Here is a 16,176-nt window from a genome sequence, read left to right as displayed (position 1 = left end):
TTAATTTAACTACTCGCCTTGTCTTCCTCTTTCTCTCTCTAAAATGATGTCACTTCAGTTTACTGCATATGCTCTTTCTCTCTCTAAAATAATGTCACCTCAGTTTACTGCAGATGAATAAATGAGGTTTCTCCATCACAGGAGGGCCCTTAAAGTTTAGTACACCCGTGTCTTAAAACCTGGATCGGGTGAAGTGGATTGCCCACCCTATAGGTTCATGTGGATCGGTGCAAATAGATAATCCAGAAAATATTTAGAAAATAAAATAGGGTAGGGAACTTAAAAAAAAAACACGAGATAAGCTTACACAAAAAAATATTTTAAATGAAAGAGGGCTTTTTAGGGGACTGGACCCATATTGATATGTTTCTGAAATTGCTTCGGTCCTGAATCCGGACTGATCCTTAATCCCATTGTTATGGATTGTACGGTTTTAAAACACTGTATGCACATTTAATGAGGTCTCTCTAGCTCAAGGGGTCAAAAGTTGAGCTGTATATTATGCAGTTATAACCTAGATTTAGTAGCATCATATTTAATTTTTAAAGATTTGATCAAGTCGAAATCAGTTCAACTGCTAGTTGTTGGATTAGTTATATTCGATTTAAACTAGTCATCCATCAATGATAGTACCATAGATCTGATGTTCACTGTAGTCATAACTACAGATTAAAAAAACGGTTATATGACATAGATCTTCACCCATAAAAAAAAATCGATCCATCCATATCGGCGATCTGGCCAAGTGTACCAACCACTATAAAAAAAATTAAAAAAATAGAGAACAACAACAATTGAAAAAACTAAAAATATTAAAAGGTGAGGTAAGCTCTACCCGGTTTTCTAACAGAACGATATAAAACCGACATGTTCTGTCACAAAACTAATTAGTTCATAGAGGGAATGGACCGATTCTCGATATTTTTAATGAATCGAGTCGGTCCCTTTAATTCCCAATCTAAACCGATGTTCTAATCAGGATTACAATTTTTTTAAACCTGGTTATATGCACCGGAAATTTGAGAGAGAGAGAGCATGGAGCAACGGCATGAGAGGCTTAAAGGAGGCAAAAGGGTTAAAAGCAATGTAAAAATGGTCACTCTATTTTTAACCATGTATTTGGATTTACAACGGCCGCCTTTCAAAGTTGCATGAACTTATCAGGATGTGGATATGCAAATGTAACGTTTTTATTGCTCTTAAGTCGATGAATTGCTTCACATTTACATAAAACGACCCACTGAAAGGCCCCCACTCTCTCTAGGGTCGCTAGGGGACAACCCTCTCTCTCTCTAGAAAGCAAATGTACATACTTTTGGATTTTGCCTAAAGGATCGACAGGTGGTCCACAAGGACCACTTCATGTGTCGTACTTCTCCATTAATTTCGCACTTCAATATTAATTATATAATTATTTTGCTCCTGCTTTTACCTTAAAACTGAAACAGGTCGTTGGCCGACACCCGTATCACAATTTCGTGTGGTGTTTCTTTATGAATATCACTTCTCTTCTATTTCATTAAGCCATTGGTGTATTAATTAATGAAAAATTTTATATACGGTTGGGCCTCTAAACAATTAAATTAAGGCCCACATCAAATATTCATTAGAAATAAAAGAAGTTGTTTCAGTGCCCATAAACCCTCAAATCCGATCATCTCGTCCTTGAGATATATAGGTGCAAAAAACGGATTTTGAGTCTTGAAAATAGTGCATCTTGTAATGCATAACCTAGACCGTCAATTTTCAATATTTTCAAGTGTTCAAAAATCTGCTTGATCTATACTATTTTTAAAGTTTTAAATTTTATAATTAAAGATGGAAATAAATTTTCAGGCCATCATAAAAATTTTCGGTGTTGAAACAACATCTTTTTATACTATTTGAAGCTGCACCTTTCTCTGAGTGTTTGGGGCCTCCACCTTAAATAAAATCACACCCTATAGTTATAGATAAATATTGATTTTCAAGCCATCATAAAATTCCCGAACTACATCTCTAGAGAAAATTCAGAGTGCATCCTAGGTCTTCCTCATGTCCATTCAAATAGATAGTCTAGACGAGATGTTGAGATGGCAGTCAACATAGAGCATTTTTAGTTTTCAAAATCTTTTCCTTTTTCCGGAAATTAGAGAATGGATTTACTGCTTTTCTGGGTACTCTATTGCTCATCCAAAAATCATGGAGAAATAAGGTGTGGTTGTAACCCTAATACGTACAAATATATTAGTACAAAGTAGCTCATGTCTGGTTCCTTGAGAGGAATCTGGTAAACCTAGAAGGGAACCTGCAACATAGAACATAATGCCCCATGATTTTGTTATTCCATCCTTTTCTAAAATAAAAAGGTAATCGATATCGATATACTTCAGCATAATAGCATATCGAATATCGACGTACTTGAGCATAAAAGCAGCATGACTCTTGACTGCTTCCAATTGATGCTTTCTTTACTAGAAAATGCTCATTGAGTTCGATGATTCAAAAAGTGAAAATGGTATATATGTAAAAATATTTCCAAAAGTTTTCTCAAAATCCCTAGGGGCCGGATTGAAAAGACTGCAATCAAGAGTAAAGTTATTTTCTAATGAAATAATCATTCAACAAGTAAGTGAGGGATTTGGTCTGCTCCAGCCTACTTGTAAGCAAATGTTTCTCAACCCCACTTATTCGAAAATTTCTGCAATTTTCTCCCAAAGTCATCCAACGAAGAAAACTCGTTTTTGCTCTTGGTTGAAAGTACTCAGTAATACCACTTACAAGTAAGTGGTCCATCCAATCTTGGCTTTAGAGAAATTTTGGTTTGTCGAGGAAAAATTCAAGTTGTTGTGTTTGGTTAGTCACCAAGAGCAGCAATGTGCTGGGTAGGATCATAATGGGTAATATACATGCAAGTTACTGTGTGTTGAATTGAAACTGATTCTTCCACAACAGTTTAATTGGAAGCTCAAAAAATTCCCAACCAAGCTAGAAAGTGAATAAATCAGATATTAATCATTTTTGAGGAGTACAAGTAGAGGCAAGTAACTACTTGAACTTTGCCATCAATATCATCATACGCAGTATAACACTTTCTTTCCCAATACACTTACTGCACATTGGACTACTTACTGATCAGGCTGGATCTCCTTTGAGATCGGAGACTAGCCAATGATTTCAGAAATTTCTTGTATTTGCTAACCAACTACAATAATCTAATAGTACACTCCAAAGACTAATACATTTCAATGCAAATTACATGATAAACAATGTGTGGCTATGCTGAGGACATGGCTCTACATCTAGTTTTTTGACAGATAGAATATATCGCTTCTGTAATTTTATTATGATCCAATGCAGGCCTTCCATGAGGGAACATAATATTAGTGTATTAGCATAGATTAATTGAGAGAAAACTTTAGCAGGAGTCGTAACACTTATTTGCAGTTCTACATGACAAAATAATTGCAGAATTACTATCAACATTATGAATAGGGCAGGAAAATATATTCAGTAATTAAACTGTTACTGATTGCCCAAGATCAGCTAGAGGGGTGTTGTCAGTATACCTAGAACAGCTTTACCATTGCAAATGCCTCTGGGATGAAAGTAATTTGTTCCACTTCACAGATATTTTGCATTTCCATAGAGGGTTATTTGGTGTTCTTGAGTGGAGTTATTAGATTTACGTCATCTGATCTAACCTACACTTGTATACAGATACAACACAAGATTTGTTGAGGGATTGAGTTCGCACATTGACAATATCAAGCACCATCTGTTTTTATAGCATTAGGAGGAAGTAGAAAGCCAAAACAAGTTCTAAAAAGGAAGGAATATTTCATTCTCATTCTCAATCACAATCAGTGATATTAGAAAGAGAAGGGCGAGATACTGATTGACACCAGAAACTATAGAATAATAATTTAGTAAGCCAAAACTCCATTACAGGACAATTTAAACCTTGCTTAAATATACATAATACACTACAAACAAGTCCCATACCAAGACAAAGCCTGAATCCTTCCTCTGTTTCCTTTTCTTTTTTCACATCTGAAAACTATGGAACAATCTGAACTCAGAGACCTCAATTTTGCACTTCTGTTGGATTTGGGAATGTTGCTCTTTTCCTCCAATGCTGAAAATCCTAATAAATATAAAAAATTAAGAACCAGGTCACCATATTTGTCCATCAATTGAAAATTCCACTAAGAGAGAAAAGATGCCACAATTATTAATTCTTTATGGGGATATACAACAGCATATCCTTTTCCCCAGAAAGCAGAAACTAGCCCTTTAACTTTGAATGACGGAAATAATAGCCCCCATGAAAAATTTTAGAATTTCATATTATCTGACTTATAAAAAATGAAAAATCATGTAAGTCTTCTATTGACGTATCTGACAGCACTAGAGATGGAAAATCAGTAGTGTTCTGACTAAAACTATTAACTTTCTTGTTTTGTTTTCTAACAGTTTGATAAGGAAGAGCCTAATAGCTTGTCAAGTTTTGCTAACAAACATTCTACAATTAATGAGTGTTTCAAACATTGTGAATTTGACATCATAATCATTAATAGAAAAGACTCAGGCCTCATGATGATTTGTTCTTGTATATGGGCAAGTGCTAGAATGGCTATACTAAAATTTCACAAAGCAGCCTTCCGTAAAAGACAATACGCCCCCATCATTTTTGAAACTGATCATTATACCCCTGACTGTGACAGACATCAGAAGCAAATGTGGAACATTATTAAAAAGAAGTTCAAAGTATGCCAAAGTTACGATGAATATCTTCCGAATACAAAGTCATGTATCATTATTATATAAAACTTTTCAAAATATGCAATAAGAAAATTTCTATTTTTTATCAGAAGTTAAGATTGTAAGACTTCAGATTTTATCATGCTCAGGAGGAAAGTAACTTCAAGGTGCATTCTAGATTAGAAGTAGATTGTGGTGCACTCGTCATCTATCGAAAATGCAATAACAATCATTTCCCTTAAATAAACAGGGGAAGGTATACCACAATCAATGGACCATGGTGACCAAATTAATCAATTGGGATCATCTCCATCGTCCGGAAAGATGGACCGTAATGGAAAATGAGTGGGGCCATTATTGCCGCCATGTCCTTTCTTGGTGGGTCCTATTTTCTCTGCATCACCATTATCATTTCATTGGAGAGTGATGACCCCAAGGAACTGACTATGGTTTTTAATGATCTTTTGGACTGGAGTATACATTCCCTAGCAGAAATTACAGCATAAAATATAGCAATATTGAATACGACCACTAAGATCCAAGCATACCTCATTCCAAATGTTCCCAAACACTGTACCACCCTCCATATACTCTCTGTTTTATGTAGAAGCAATAGCCTGTGTTAAATCATTCATTTTAAGTCCTCTCCCCACACTGTTTTCTTCAATACAAAACCCCATTTTCTTCTTCCAAATCAGAACTTATTAGCAAGTATTTGCCTTGGACCGACTTAGGAAGATGATGGGCTCTTCTTGATTTCCATCACTCGGGTTTCATCATCAATAGGGCGGTGAGGAGAACGTCTTGGGCCGTTCATCTCAGGGGCAAAGGGTTGCGATGCCAAGTATTCAAGGGCAGTAACAATGTCACTGATAAGGGGGCGAGTGCTAGCCTGTTCCTGAAGGCACATGGCACAGATGGCAATGGCATGGTGGAGCCCACGCATAGGAAATTGCCCTTGTAAAAGGGGGTCAGCCATCTGAACAAACTTCCTTCGATCCTTGAACAGAGGGCGTGACTGTTACAAACACAAACAATAAATGAGATAAGAAAACAACCCATCATTCTCTTCTTTATATAAGATTACCATATACTAGAATTAGAATGCACTAGGAATTTAGACCATCAGTTCATCACTGCCCTCAATTGAGATGATAGACAGTGATCAAGAGAGCGTGAGACCCACCAGAACAGGAAATGGCCTCAATTGTTGTCCCACTTTCCATTCATCACCATCCATAATCAACCCCAATGGACTGTGGTTTTCCATTCCATTCTATTATTAGTAGGGAAAATATCCTATTATCCCCTATTTTTAACTTCTATATCTCATTAGACCCAAGAATTGAAAATATTACTTGTAAGCAAAAAGACTCCATCTTTTCTATCTTCCAACGCTTTAAACCCTTTTGACCATGTATTATTGGCCTCAACAACTTATGATATGACTCTATTTCTTACTCTCGCTAAAACTCCATCTCTCTCACATCATCGTCTCTCTCTCAAAACTCCATCTCGCACATCATCGTCTCTCTCTCAAAACTCCATCTCTCTCTCTCACATCATCCTCTCTCTCTCTCAAAATTCCATCTCCCTAAAACTCAAACTCTATCTCTCTCTAAAACTCCATCTCTCTAAAACCCGAAATCCATCTCTCTCCAAACTCCATCTCTCTCTCATGCATAAGAAGGTATGCTCGTGCTCGTGCTCGTGCTCAAGCTCAAGCTAAACCCCTTGGTTGGTAAACTCATCGAGAGACGAAGAGAGAAAGATGGAGTTTGAATAGAGTGTCATTTTAGTATTTGTTTGGGTAAAAAATTTATGGTCAAAGGGGTCCAGGGGGTTGTAAGATGGAAAAGATACAAACCTTTTGCTTATAAGTAATATTTTCAATTCTGAGGTCTCATGAGATATAGAAGTTAAAAATAGGGGATAGGGAGATATTTTCCCTTATTAGTATACTTGTATAAAATGCAGTAGTGCCTTTAATATATTTGTACAAAATGCAGTAGTGCCTTTAATATATTTGTACAAAATGCAGTAGTGCCTTTAATATATTTGTACAAAATGCAGTAGTGCCTTTGTATTCTATAGGACAAAATATCATTGATTTGACCTGAGCAATGTAGAAAAAATGAAAAACTTGAAAATTTATAAAGGAAAAAGATCGCAAGGTCCAGCCAGGCCACATAATTAGTCCTCCAAAAAACATAGTTAGGGGAAATACTTTTGATCTAAAAATTTCCAGATTAACATCGACTCACCTGAACAATTTCATAAAAAGAAAAATATTACCTTAGCCTCATAAAAACCTAGATCTCTCATCCCTCAGTTTGAAAATTCAGAATACATCTTTAATAGAAATTGATTTCAAGCAATTTTTAGATCTCTAGATCCTTTTTTCTTTTTTTGGGAACTGATTTCCGGTTCACCAAAGATTATATAAGAATTTTCAGGCGAGAGAAGTCCCATTGACTATGTTTTTGGAGGGCCCAAATGTGTATTAAGTGGTTGGGGCAACCACCTACCATGCACCCAGTTATAAATAGCTTCCAATTTTCATAAAACAAAAAACTCATACGAACTCTTCAGAAGTGACACAGTAAAACGCATAGGTTTTATAAATAAATAAATGAAAAATGGAACCCTAAACTATAAGGATGAAAACAATGGTTTAAAAAACAGATCAGTACCCCAGATCGGGCACCTCAAAAACCCATCCAGATCAGTGAATGGACGATCCGGATCAGGAATCGGCCGAATCGGTCGGATTAAGCCTTAAAACAAATCCAAAAAAATTCATTATAAATTTGTCTTTTAGGAATCCAATAAGAAATGGGGGTACTCCATTAAGAATTTTCATTTTTTTGCATGAATATGCGAATATTGGTATGTTCTTTCCCTGCATGAACTACTGTTTACCATTTAATTTACATCACATAAAAGGATAAACATAGAATTATCATGGATTAAGTACATCATCATACATGGAGTACAATGAAGCATACAATTTGGTAAAAAATTTACAATAATATAGTCATTCATAATGCCACTATATGTACATTGGCAAAAAAAATATTTACAATGTTATAGTCATTCACAATGCCACAAATAATATTTACAATGATATATAGTGGGCACAATCCCAACTCAATTAAAATGATCACAAATAGTCGTACATCTCAATTACAAAACTGCAAGATAATATAATAAAATGCAAGCTCCAAACATGCTTACAACTCAATTATCAAGAATATATATATAATTTATGTATCAACATGCATTTTTTTGCATTAAGAATTTACTAATAAAATTGAAAAATGAAAGATAATATAATAGTCATACATGCCACGATTTTTTTACAATGATATTCATACAGTTAATACCAAAAATATACATACATGCCACAAATAATATTTACAATGATATAGTCATTCAAGATAATATAATGATAAAATATTTAACAATCATATACAAACATTTTATGCATTCAAATTAAAAAATACATTTTTGCATTAAAAATTTAACAACATGTATTTTTTTGCATCAATAATCCATCAACATGCAATTTTTTGCACTAAAAATTTAATAATAAAAATTAAAAATAGAATTTAATTCCTCATGATAATCAAAACCTGATCACGATTTTCACAATTTTTCAAAAAATCACAATTTTTCAAAAAAAACGATCATAAAAAAAAAAAATTCAAAAAACGCAACCACAACTCCTCTTCATCCGAAATTGAGTAATAAAAATTCCTTAATCCGACAAATTACACCCAAAATTAATTGAATAACAGTATTACCTTCTAAAACCCTCTAAAATAATTCATAATAGTACTTTAATTCGTCTCATATTTGTAGTTTGGCCCAAAAAAAAAACCCTAACTGTTCTTCACAAAACTGTGACTCAAAATCGAAAATCCACTACAAATCCACCAAAATCAACACAAAAGGTGTACAAATTCTGATGAATAACACAATCATGACTAATTTCCCTCTTATTTCATACAAAATAGTGATCTATTTCATCAGTAATTCAAAGAATAGCGGAAAAGACAAACGCAGAAAAAACACAGACCCAGCCTGACATCAGTCATTTGAACTCGAAAATCCACCTCAAATCGAACAAATTAGACCTAAGTGAATACATTTTATGATAAATAACACTATAAGGAATCAAAACCCTATAATATTAACGAATTATTTGCAAAAACTTGCATACAATCGATTGAATAGCGGAAAACTGAACTTCTTACCTGTTTTTCTACAACCGTGGCTTCAAATCCAAATCTGAGTTGTAATGGACCAAAGTACTCACAAGGTACGATTAATTTCTTCTAAACAACACTCTTAAGATCAATAACCCTCAGATTTTACAAAAAATGATGCCCTATTTTGCTTAACCTAAAAATGGCGGAAACCTAAAAAAAACGCGTTGTTCTTCACAAATCCGCCAATTTGTGATCGAAATTGAAGATTTCAACTCCAATTTATCGAATGAGAAGGCTGAAAAGCTACATAAAAAAGCTGAAATATTTGAATCACATACTGAAAAAGCACAACAACTATAAAAAAATGCCAAAATTTGATGTTTCCCATCGCAAAACACTGTTCACCCGTGTTTGAACAGTGATCGGGCGATTTACTGTTGGGAATCGCCCGGTTCTCTCTAAACACAGGCGATTCCCCGTGTTTCGCTGAACTGGCACGGGTGTGCCGATTCCCGCGTCGAACCGAGCAAGTCCGGTTCGACTCGCCAACTTTTTAAACACTGGATGAAAATAATGTATTCTATATTTGACTAAGTGGAATTTATTCTCACTAAGACATTTGAGGAGTTAGTCTAATAAAGGTGAGGACCATAAACTTTCCTTTACCCCATCCCAAGCCCAACAGGTAGACCTTAAAGGTGAGGACCTTAAACTTTCCCTTAACCCATCCCAAGCCCAGGAGGTAGACCTTAAAGGTGAGGACCTTAAACTTTCCCTTAACCCATCCCAAGCCAAGGTAAAGGAGGTAGGTTGCATTGGGTAGGCAACCACCATAAAACTTTGCAACATCTTATCACGAATCATGAATCTAAGTTATATGCACATAGACAAGAATAGAGGAATAGGATCATGTAACCACATCCTAAGTCTTAGCAAATATAAAAGTTAGTAGACTTCCAGATATCCCATTGTTTCATTCGTGAACCTCGAATCCTCAACTAAAAGAGAAGTACCTTTTCCAAAATTTACTATCCTCAACTAAAAGAGAAGTACCTTTTCCCAAATTTACTAGTGACCTATGGACATCTCAACCATCCCAAAAGGTTAAGGAACACTAAACAAAATAAGATTCATTAGAGATCAACAAGAACACAAAGTAGAAGGGAAAAGTTGTCAGGATAGGTTACCCAAGCCACTAGATTCTGTTCCCCTACAGGCCTGGAACAGTCTAAAACTTTCCTTCCAGTGATCAGCTCCAACAAAACTACACCAAAACTGTAAACATCAGACTTCAGAGTCACATGCCCAGTCATGGCATATTCTGGAGCACAATATCCATATGTACCCATCACCCTTGTTGAAACATGGGTATTGTCTCCAACAGGCCCCAGCTTTGCAAGCCCAAAATCAGAGAGCTTGGGGTCAAAATCATTGTCCAAGAGTATATTTGCGGATTTTAAATCTCGATAAATAACAGGTGGATTGGCTTTGTCATGTAAGTACTCGAGACCTCGAGCTGCACCCATTGCAATCTTCATCCTCGTATTCCATTGCAGTGGATCTTTCCCAGGAGGCAAATCTGAAAGTGCACCCAAGTGGTTAGAAAAAGAGAAATTTATGAAAATACCATGAGAGATGCACTACTTAGCATTTTACAATTTTGGAACTATTCCAACTCATCATGTGCTTTTTTGTGGGTATTTTGAAATTAAATCAAACAATACAGGTACAATGTTAAACAGTTCGGTTCACATGGGTATTTCGATAATTGTCCTGCTAGAAAAATACTGAATACATAACAAATTCCAACTAGGTTTCAGTTTTTCTATAAAAAGTGAAAATCCAAATGTAACCAATGATAGAAGGGAGGTATACAATACTCCATGGAATATGGGCTATGGTATATGGTACTCCAAGGCTATATCTGATTTCCACTCCCACAATAGTGGAAAATGGAGATTAACTGCACCCAGGTGAAATTCCCTGTGGGGGACCCAACCCAGTTAATCTCCAACCTGTCAATGGGAACAGACAGGGATGTAACCTTGAACTTCTGTGTACTATAATCCACAGGACTATGGTATCCTTGATCAACAACACAATATGTTCATAATCGGTGACCTTTGGAGTATACCTCAAACTAAGTGTTAGGTAGCAGTTTTTTCTTTCTCTGTGTATGCCTTGAACTAAACATCAGGTAGTAGTGTCTTCTTCTGAGTGAATGGGATTGGTACTCACAGTTTGCTAGAGAAAAACATAAAATAAACAGAGAAAAGTAAAGTACATATGTTAACAACGTGGTTAGCCTCTCCATAAAGAGAGAGACCCTTCTACACAACATCCTTCTACACGAATTAGAAAGAACAGTCCAAATGCCAAAATTAATTTCGCATGAAGTACCATGTAATTCAACGCTTCATACAGGTTCTAAATTATTTTATAATTTCAATTTTATTATAAGGTACTTTAAGTTCCTTAAGAGATTCCACATTGTTGGCATCAAAGTATTTCGTAAGAGTTATTGTAAGATTAAGAGTTTTCGGAAAAATCAACACAACAAACGAATTCATAACAGTTAATACCCAATCGACCTTCTAACAGATGGACAGCTAGAAATGGTGATTGGGCAAGGCAACGATTTTTGGTCACTCCTAAGAGGATAGAGTAGCTGTGATCTAATGGACCATGGAAAAGCCATAGTTAAGCGGAACTTCACCGTCTATTGAAAATTTGAAATGGACAGTGATGGAGGGTGGAACCTAGCATTGGCATCATGTCATGTTCTAGGGGTCAATCTTCATCAGCATCATTCATTTCAATGGCTGCCAATGACCTAATGAACTATGGTTCTTCAATTTTCCAGTGGGTTATAGTCTTATTTTTATTCTTTTAAAAAAATTATTCTATTATTTTTTATTTCAAAAAATACCAAAAGCCCAATTCCAAATGTGATTCAATCCCTTGACTTTGTGGTTCTTCACCAAGACAAAACCCAGCAGACCAGATTTACACCACACATTCTATTAAATGATATCGCAATGAATACCTATGTTTTAATTGTTTCACCTTAGTTTCAAACTTTCAGTCCTTACACATTCCAAAATAAATTTCAGTTTTTAGGCTAACAAATTAAACTCTGACTGAAGTTACTGTGACAATTGGTGTTACCAGAATAAAGAGCGACTGACTGAACAGATGCTCACTTCTCCAAAAAAAACTTACCAAATAGATGATCACCCAAATTTCCCATTGGCATGAACTCATAAACCAGGAGTCGTTGATCCCCATCAGCACAGAATCCAATCAAGTTGACAAGGTTGGGATGGTGCAAAAGACTCAACATAAGAACCTCCACTATAAATTCTCGGTTACCCTGACATCCATCTCGATTGAGCTGTTTAATGGCTACAACCTGCTATCAAACAAATAACTCATCGCTTTAACAAATACCCCAATACCAATCAACAATTGACCACTTTCATTAGCGCTAAAAGGGAAAAGGTAGGGCTATTGTAATTCTCATTTTCTAATAAAATTATCATTCATTAGAGAACAGGAAATTCAGGTGCAAGCTATTGGTTCAATTGTGAGGCATTTGAGGTCACAACCTGAGGTCTGAGTTTAAAACTAGCTAAACCTCAAAAGTTTGAAGAAGAATAAAAGAAGGATACGCTATTTTATATCTGAATTCCTCAACAACAATGTTAGAAAAATCGCAGAGCTGACTAAAACCTCACCCAAGTCAGCTCGGATCTGGCCCTGGAGAGTCCGGAAGTAACTCCAGGCCTCAGTCCGAGTCTCAACCTAAACCCTATATTCTGTTAAAAAATCATAGCTCTGAATCAGGACATTCCTGAGTAACAGAGTGACTTAGGCTCAGGACCCAGCGAGTCCGTCCGAGTATGTGGTTTTGAGCACAGTTCAACACTAATATGCTCAGCTACACAATCAAGAAAACTTGGAATCTACTTAGTCTAAATGAAATTATCATTTCATGGACCCAGTGTGAGCAACTTGCCTGGCCGGAGCTCTCCAAGCGTCCTTTGAAAACCTTGCCAAACCCCCCTTCTCCGATTAGGTTAGCAGGTCTAAAATTTCTAGTGGCAGTTGCGAGATCTCGAAAGGTGAAACTTTGAGCCGCGCTCTTAGTTGCAACACGCCCAATTCTTGATCCATCATTCTTCGAATTCTTCAATCTCTCATCATTGGAGTCCCGATCCCGACTATTCCTATCTAAAGAGGCCCTCCCCTTGCTGGAAACTATAAAAACCCAAAAACAAAATGAGTAAAAAGTAGAGGTTAAAATGGCGATCTAAATAAGAATGGGGCAAAGTTATTAGAAGAAATGGAGAACAGAGAGAGAGCAGAAGCTGCAGAACAGCTGCTCCAAAAAGCTAAAGAAAATAAGATAATATTTGAAGGAGAGAGAGAGATGATACACGAAATCAAGAGGATGGGAACTACCCACCTGAAGATTCCAAGGAAAGACGATTGTTTGATTTGAAAACTGCACTGTCTTCTATCTTGTTCGCATCCTTGCGGCGAGGACTGATGCAAGGAAAACAGCTCATGCCTAAAAGCTAAGAACCAGATACCAAAAGATGGGTAGAACAAGTCCGATGAAGGAACAAAAGAAGATAGTGACCAACCCGTAAACAAATTCAAGCCAGATTCCAAGTTCAATTCTCTAAATTTTCACATGGTCCTTCCTCCACTTCGACACAGAGAAGACCAGATTAATTTCTATATCCAAGGTCACTGCCTCTCCTTATCTCAACCAAGAAAAGCCCAATTTTGAAGTATAATCCTATAAATTTCTCTCACTACTCAAGCTCAAAACACTGCTCCAAACTCGATTTTTGCGGATACCATGCAGCAAACAGTTCTCATAGGAAAGCCCAAATCCTTTGTCCTCTCAATTCAAGCCAGAAATTACAATCAAACAAACTTAAGCCACAATTTGCAACCAAAGGCAAGACGAAACCAGATTTTGGTACCACTTCTCCCCCATTTCCTCACAAAATAAGCTTCAGTCGCCTACTAATCCGAAGTGGGCCCATGGTCTCTTCCTATTCTCTCTCTACAATGCTCTTACAATAAAGAGAATTCTCTTTTTCTCTCTCCCCAACAGAAAACAAACAACTATAAGGAAAATCAGAAACAGTTTCACATCAACATTTCTGATCAATTTCAACACCAAAGTCCAACCCAGATCAGAAAACCATCTGAAATTTTACAAAGTGACCTAAATTTGAAGAAATAGAAATAAACGAATAAAAGAGACGTACCCATAAAAAGAATGTACAGAATCAAAAGCGCGTAATTGCAAGCCGGATTATACGCTGTACACCCCCAAAAATGAAACCCCACTAAAACCACCTCCAAATATATCCAAAATTCTTTCTCAAAATGTGGCCGAAACCACCGCTAAATCCCCCCCAAAACAGAGAAAGAAACAAAACCCACCTCTGAGAAAAGCCTTAATTATACAGTGAACCAGTCAAAACCCCTCCACCATTTTAGCTCTCTTAAAAAAGGCAAAAAAGAAGGAGAAAAATGATACCACTTGCTCGAAACCGAAGGAAAGGAGGCGTTTCTTTTTCTTTTTGGTTTCTGGTTTTTCCAGTTTTGATAAAAGGGGAGCTTTGTAACAGCTGGGTCACTGCGAATTTGTCGGTGTTAATGCGCACCTTCAATGATGGACCCTCTTCCTTTCCCCACCATTAGAGACTGCCCTTTTCGAGCCCCCCTATAACAGCGACTGATCCACAAGTAAAACGTTCTCTAGAAAGCCCGCCCCCTCTCTCTCTCTCTCTCTTGTTGTAGTCATCTGTTGATATTCTATAAGGGCGTTTTGCGTGAGAGGTTTAATAGAAGATGGAGTGTGGGGCTGTCCCGCCATGATTGCAGGGAGGAGGTCCATGATTATTGCAGGTGTCGCTCTCCATTTGTTATCCTGTCTCTCTCTCTCTCTCTGCTTTCTCTCTCTTAAGATTAAACTTCCTCCACCTTCTCTCACTCTACTTTCTCTCTCTAATCTCCTCCATCCTTCTCTCTCTAATCTCCTCCATCCTTCTCTCTCTAATCTCCTCCATCCTTCTCTCACTCTACTTTCTCACTCTAAACTTCTTCCTCCTTCTCTCACTCTACTTTCTCTCTCTAAGCTCCTCCACCTTCTCGCACTCTACTTTCTCTCTCTAAGCTCCTCCACCTTCTCTCACTCAACTCTCTCTCTAAACTCCTTCACCTTCTCTCACTCAATTCTCTCTAAAATCCACCTCCTCTCACTCTACTTTCTCTCTCTAAAATCCTTCACCTCCTCTCACTCTACTCTCTCTCTCTAAAATCCTTCACCTTCTCTCACTCTACTTTCTCTCTCTAAACTCCTTCACCTCCCTCACTCTACTTGTTCTCTCTAAAACTCCTTCACCTTCTCTCACTCTACTTTCTCTCTCTAAACTCCTTCACCTTCTCTCACTCTACTTTCTCTCTCTAAACTCCTTCACCTTCTCTCCCTCTACTTTCTCTCTCTAAACTCCTTCACCTTCTCTCACCCTACTTTCTCTCTCTAAACTCCTTCACCTTCTCTCCCTCTACTTTCTCTCTCTAAACTCCTTCACCTTCTCTCACTCTACTTTCTCTCTCTAAACTCCTTCACCTTCTCTCACTCTACTTTCTCTCTCTAAACTCCTGCACCTTCTCTCACTCTACTTTCTCTCTCTAAACCCCTGCACCTTCTCTCACTTTACTTTCTCTCTCTAAACTCCTTCACCTTCTCTCACTCTACTTTCTCTCTCTAAACTCCTTTGACCCGGGCGATCTTTTGACTAAATAGATTGTATTGTGGTTGAACCGTTGGGGATAAAGCCAATAGTGACCTGTAAACCCTTGGACTTCGCCATAATGACCAAGGAACCCAAATCTTGCTAAATTCACCTAAAATCGTAACCTTCAATTAGGAAATAACTTTGATAGCCCTTAGAATGTTCATTAAGAAAAGGAGAAGTTTACCCAAAAAATATATCTTAAATTCTAAAATTTTATTTTTCTTTTCATATTCATGATCGGCTAGATGATGAATTCTAAAAAACATTAGATAAAAATTCATATCTAAAATGTATTTTAGAGGGCACTCATATGTACAAAGGAGTCGGCCGATTCACAGAAATCCCATTCGAAAAGAAAATTTGTTTTATACGTTGGGGGACACATTTATATA

General features: G+C 36.8%; 1 protein-coding gene and 1 long non-coding RNA gene across 2 annotated transcripts; both read right to left on the bottom strand.

Annotated features, from left to right (window-relative positions):
• Positions 1-3,877: 3,877 nt before the first annotated feature.
• LOC18445548 (putative serine/threonine-protein kinase PBL7) lies at positions 3,878-14,572 on the bottom strand. Its single transcript, XM_006855685.4, has 6 exons — positions 13,426-14,572; positions 12,976-13,217; positions 12,180-12,369; positions 10,145-10,536; positions 5,292-5,761; positions 3,878-4,126 (listed from the first exon to the last, which is right to left on the bottom strand). The coding sequence occupies exons 1-5, from the start codon at positions 13,526-13,528 to the stop codon at positions 5,474-5,476; spliced, it is 1,215 nt and encodes a 404-aa protein (XP_006855747.1). The 5' UTR covers positions 13,529-14,572; the 3' UTR covers positions 3,878-4,126; positions 5,292-5,473.
• Positions 14,573-14,951: 379 nt separating this feature from the next.
• Positions 14,952-15,719, bottom strand: LOC148780332 (uncharacterized). The gene is made up of 2 exons (XR_016041169.1): positions 15,388-15,719; positions 14,952-15,349 (listed from the first exon to the last, which is right to left on the bottom strand). It is a non-coding gene; the product is annotated as an uncharacterized LOC148780332 (long non-coding RNA).
• Positions 15,720-16,176: the final 457 nt, after the last annotated feature.

The sequence above is a fragment of the Amborella trichopoda genome, chromosome 9 (genome assembly GCF_054954075.1).
Source record: "Amborella trichopoda isolate Santa Cruz 75 chromosome 9, AtrichopodaSantaCruz75HAP2 v2.0, whole genome shotgun sequence".
Lineage (NCBI taxonomy): Eukaryota > Viridiplantae > Streptophyta > Magnoliopsida > Amborellales > Amborellaceae > Amborella > Amborella trichopoda.
This window is presented reverse-complemented; position numbering and strand designations above follow the sequence as displayed.

Bases quoted from the DNA above. Each gene is read 5' to 3' on its own strand.
- LOC18445548 (XM_006855685.4), bottom strand. From the start codon at position 13,528: ATGAGCTGTTTTCCTTGCATCAGTCCTCGCCGCAAGGATGCGAACAAG. The intron at 12,370-12,975 runs GCAAGTTGCTCA...GTTTGATAGCAG, and splicing joins GCTTGGAGAGCTCCGGCCAG to GTTGTAGCCATTAAACAGCT. The intron at 5,762-10,144 runs GTAACCTATCCT...TGTTTGTAACAG, and splicing joins AACAGAATCTAGTGGCTTGG to TCACGCCCTCTGTTCAAGGA.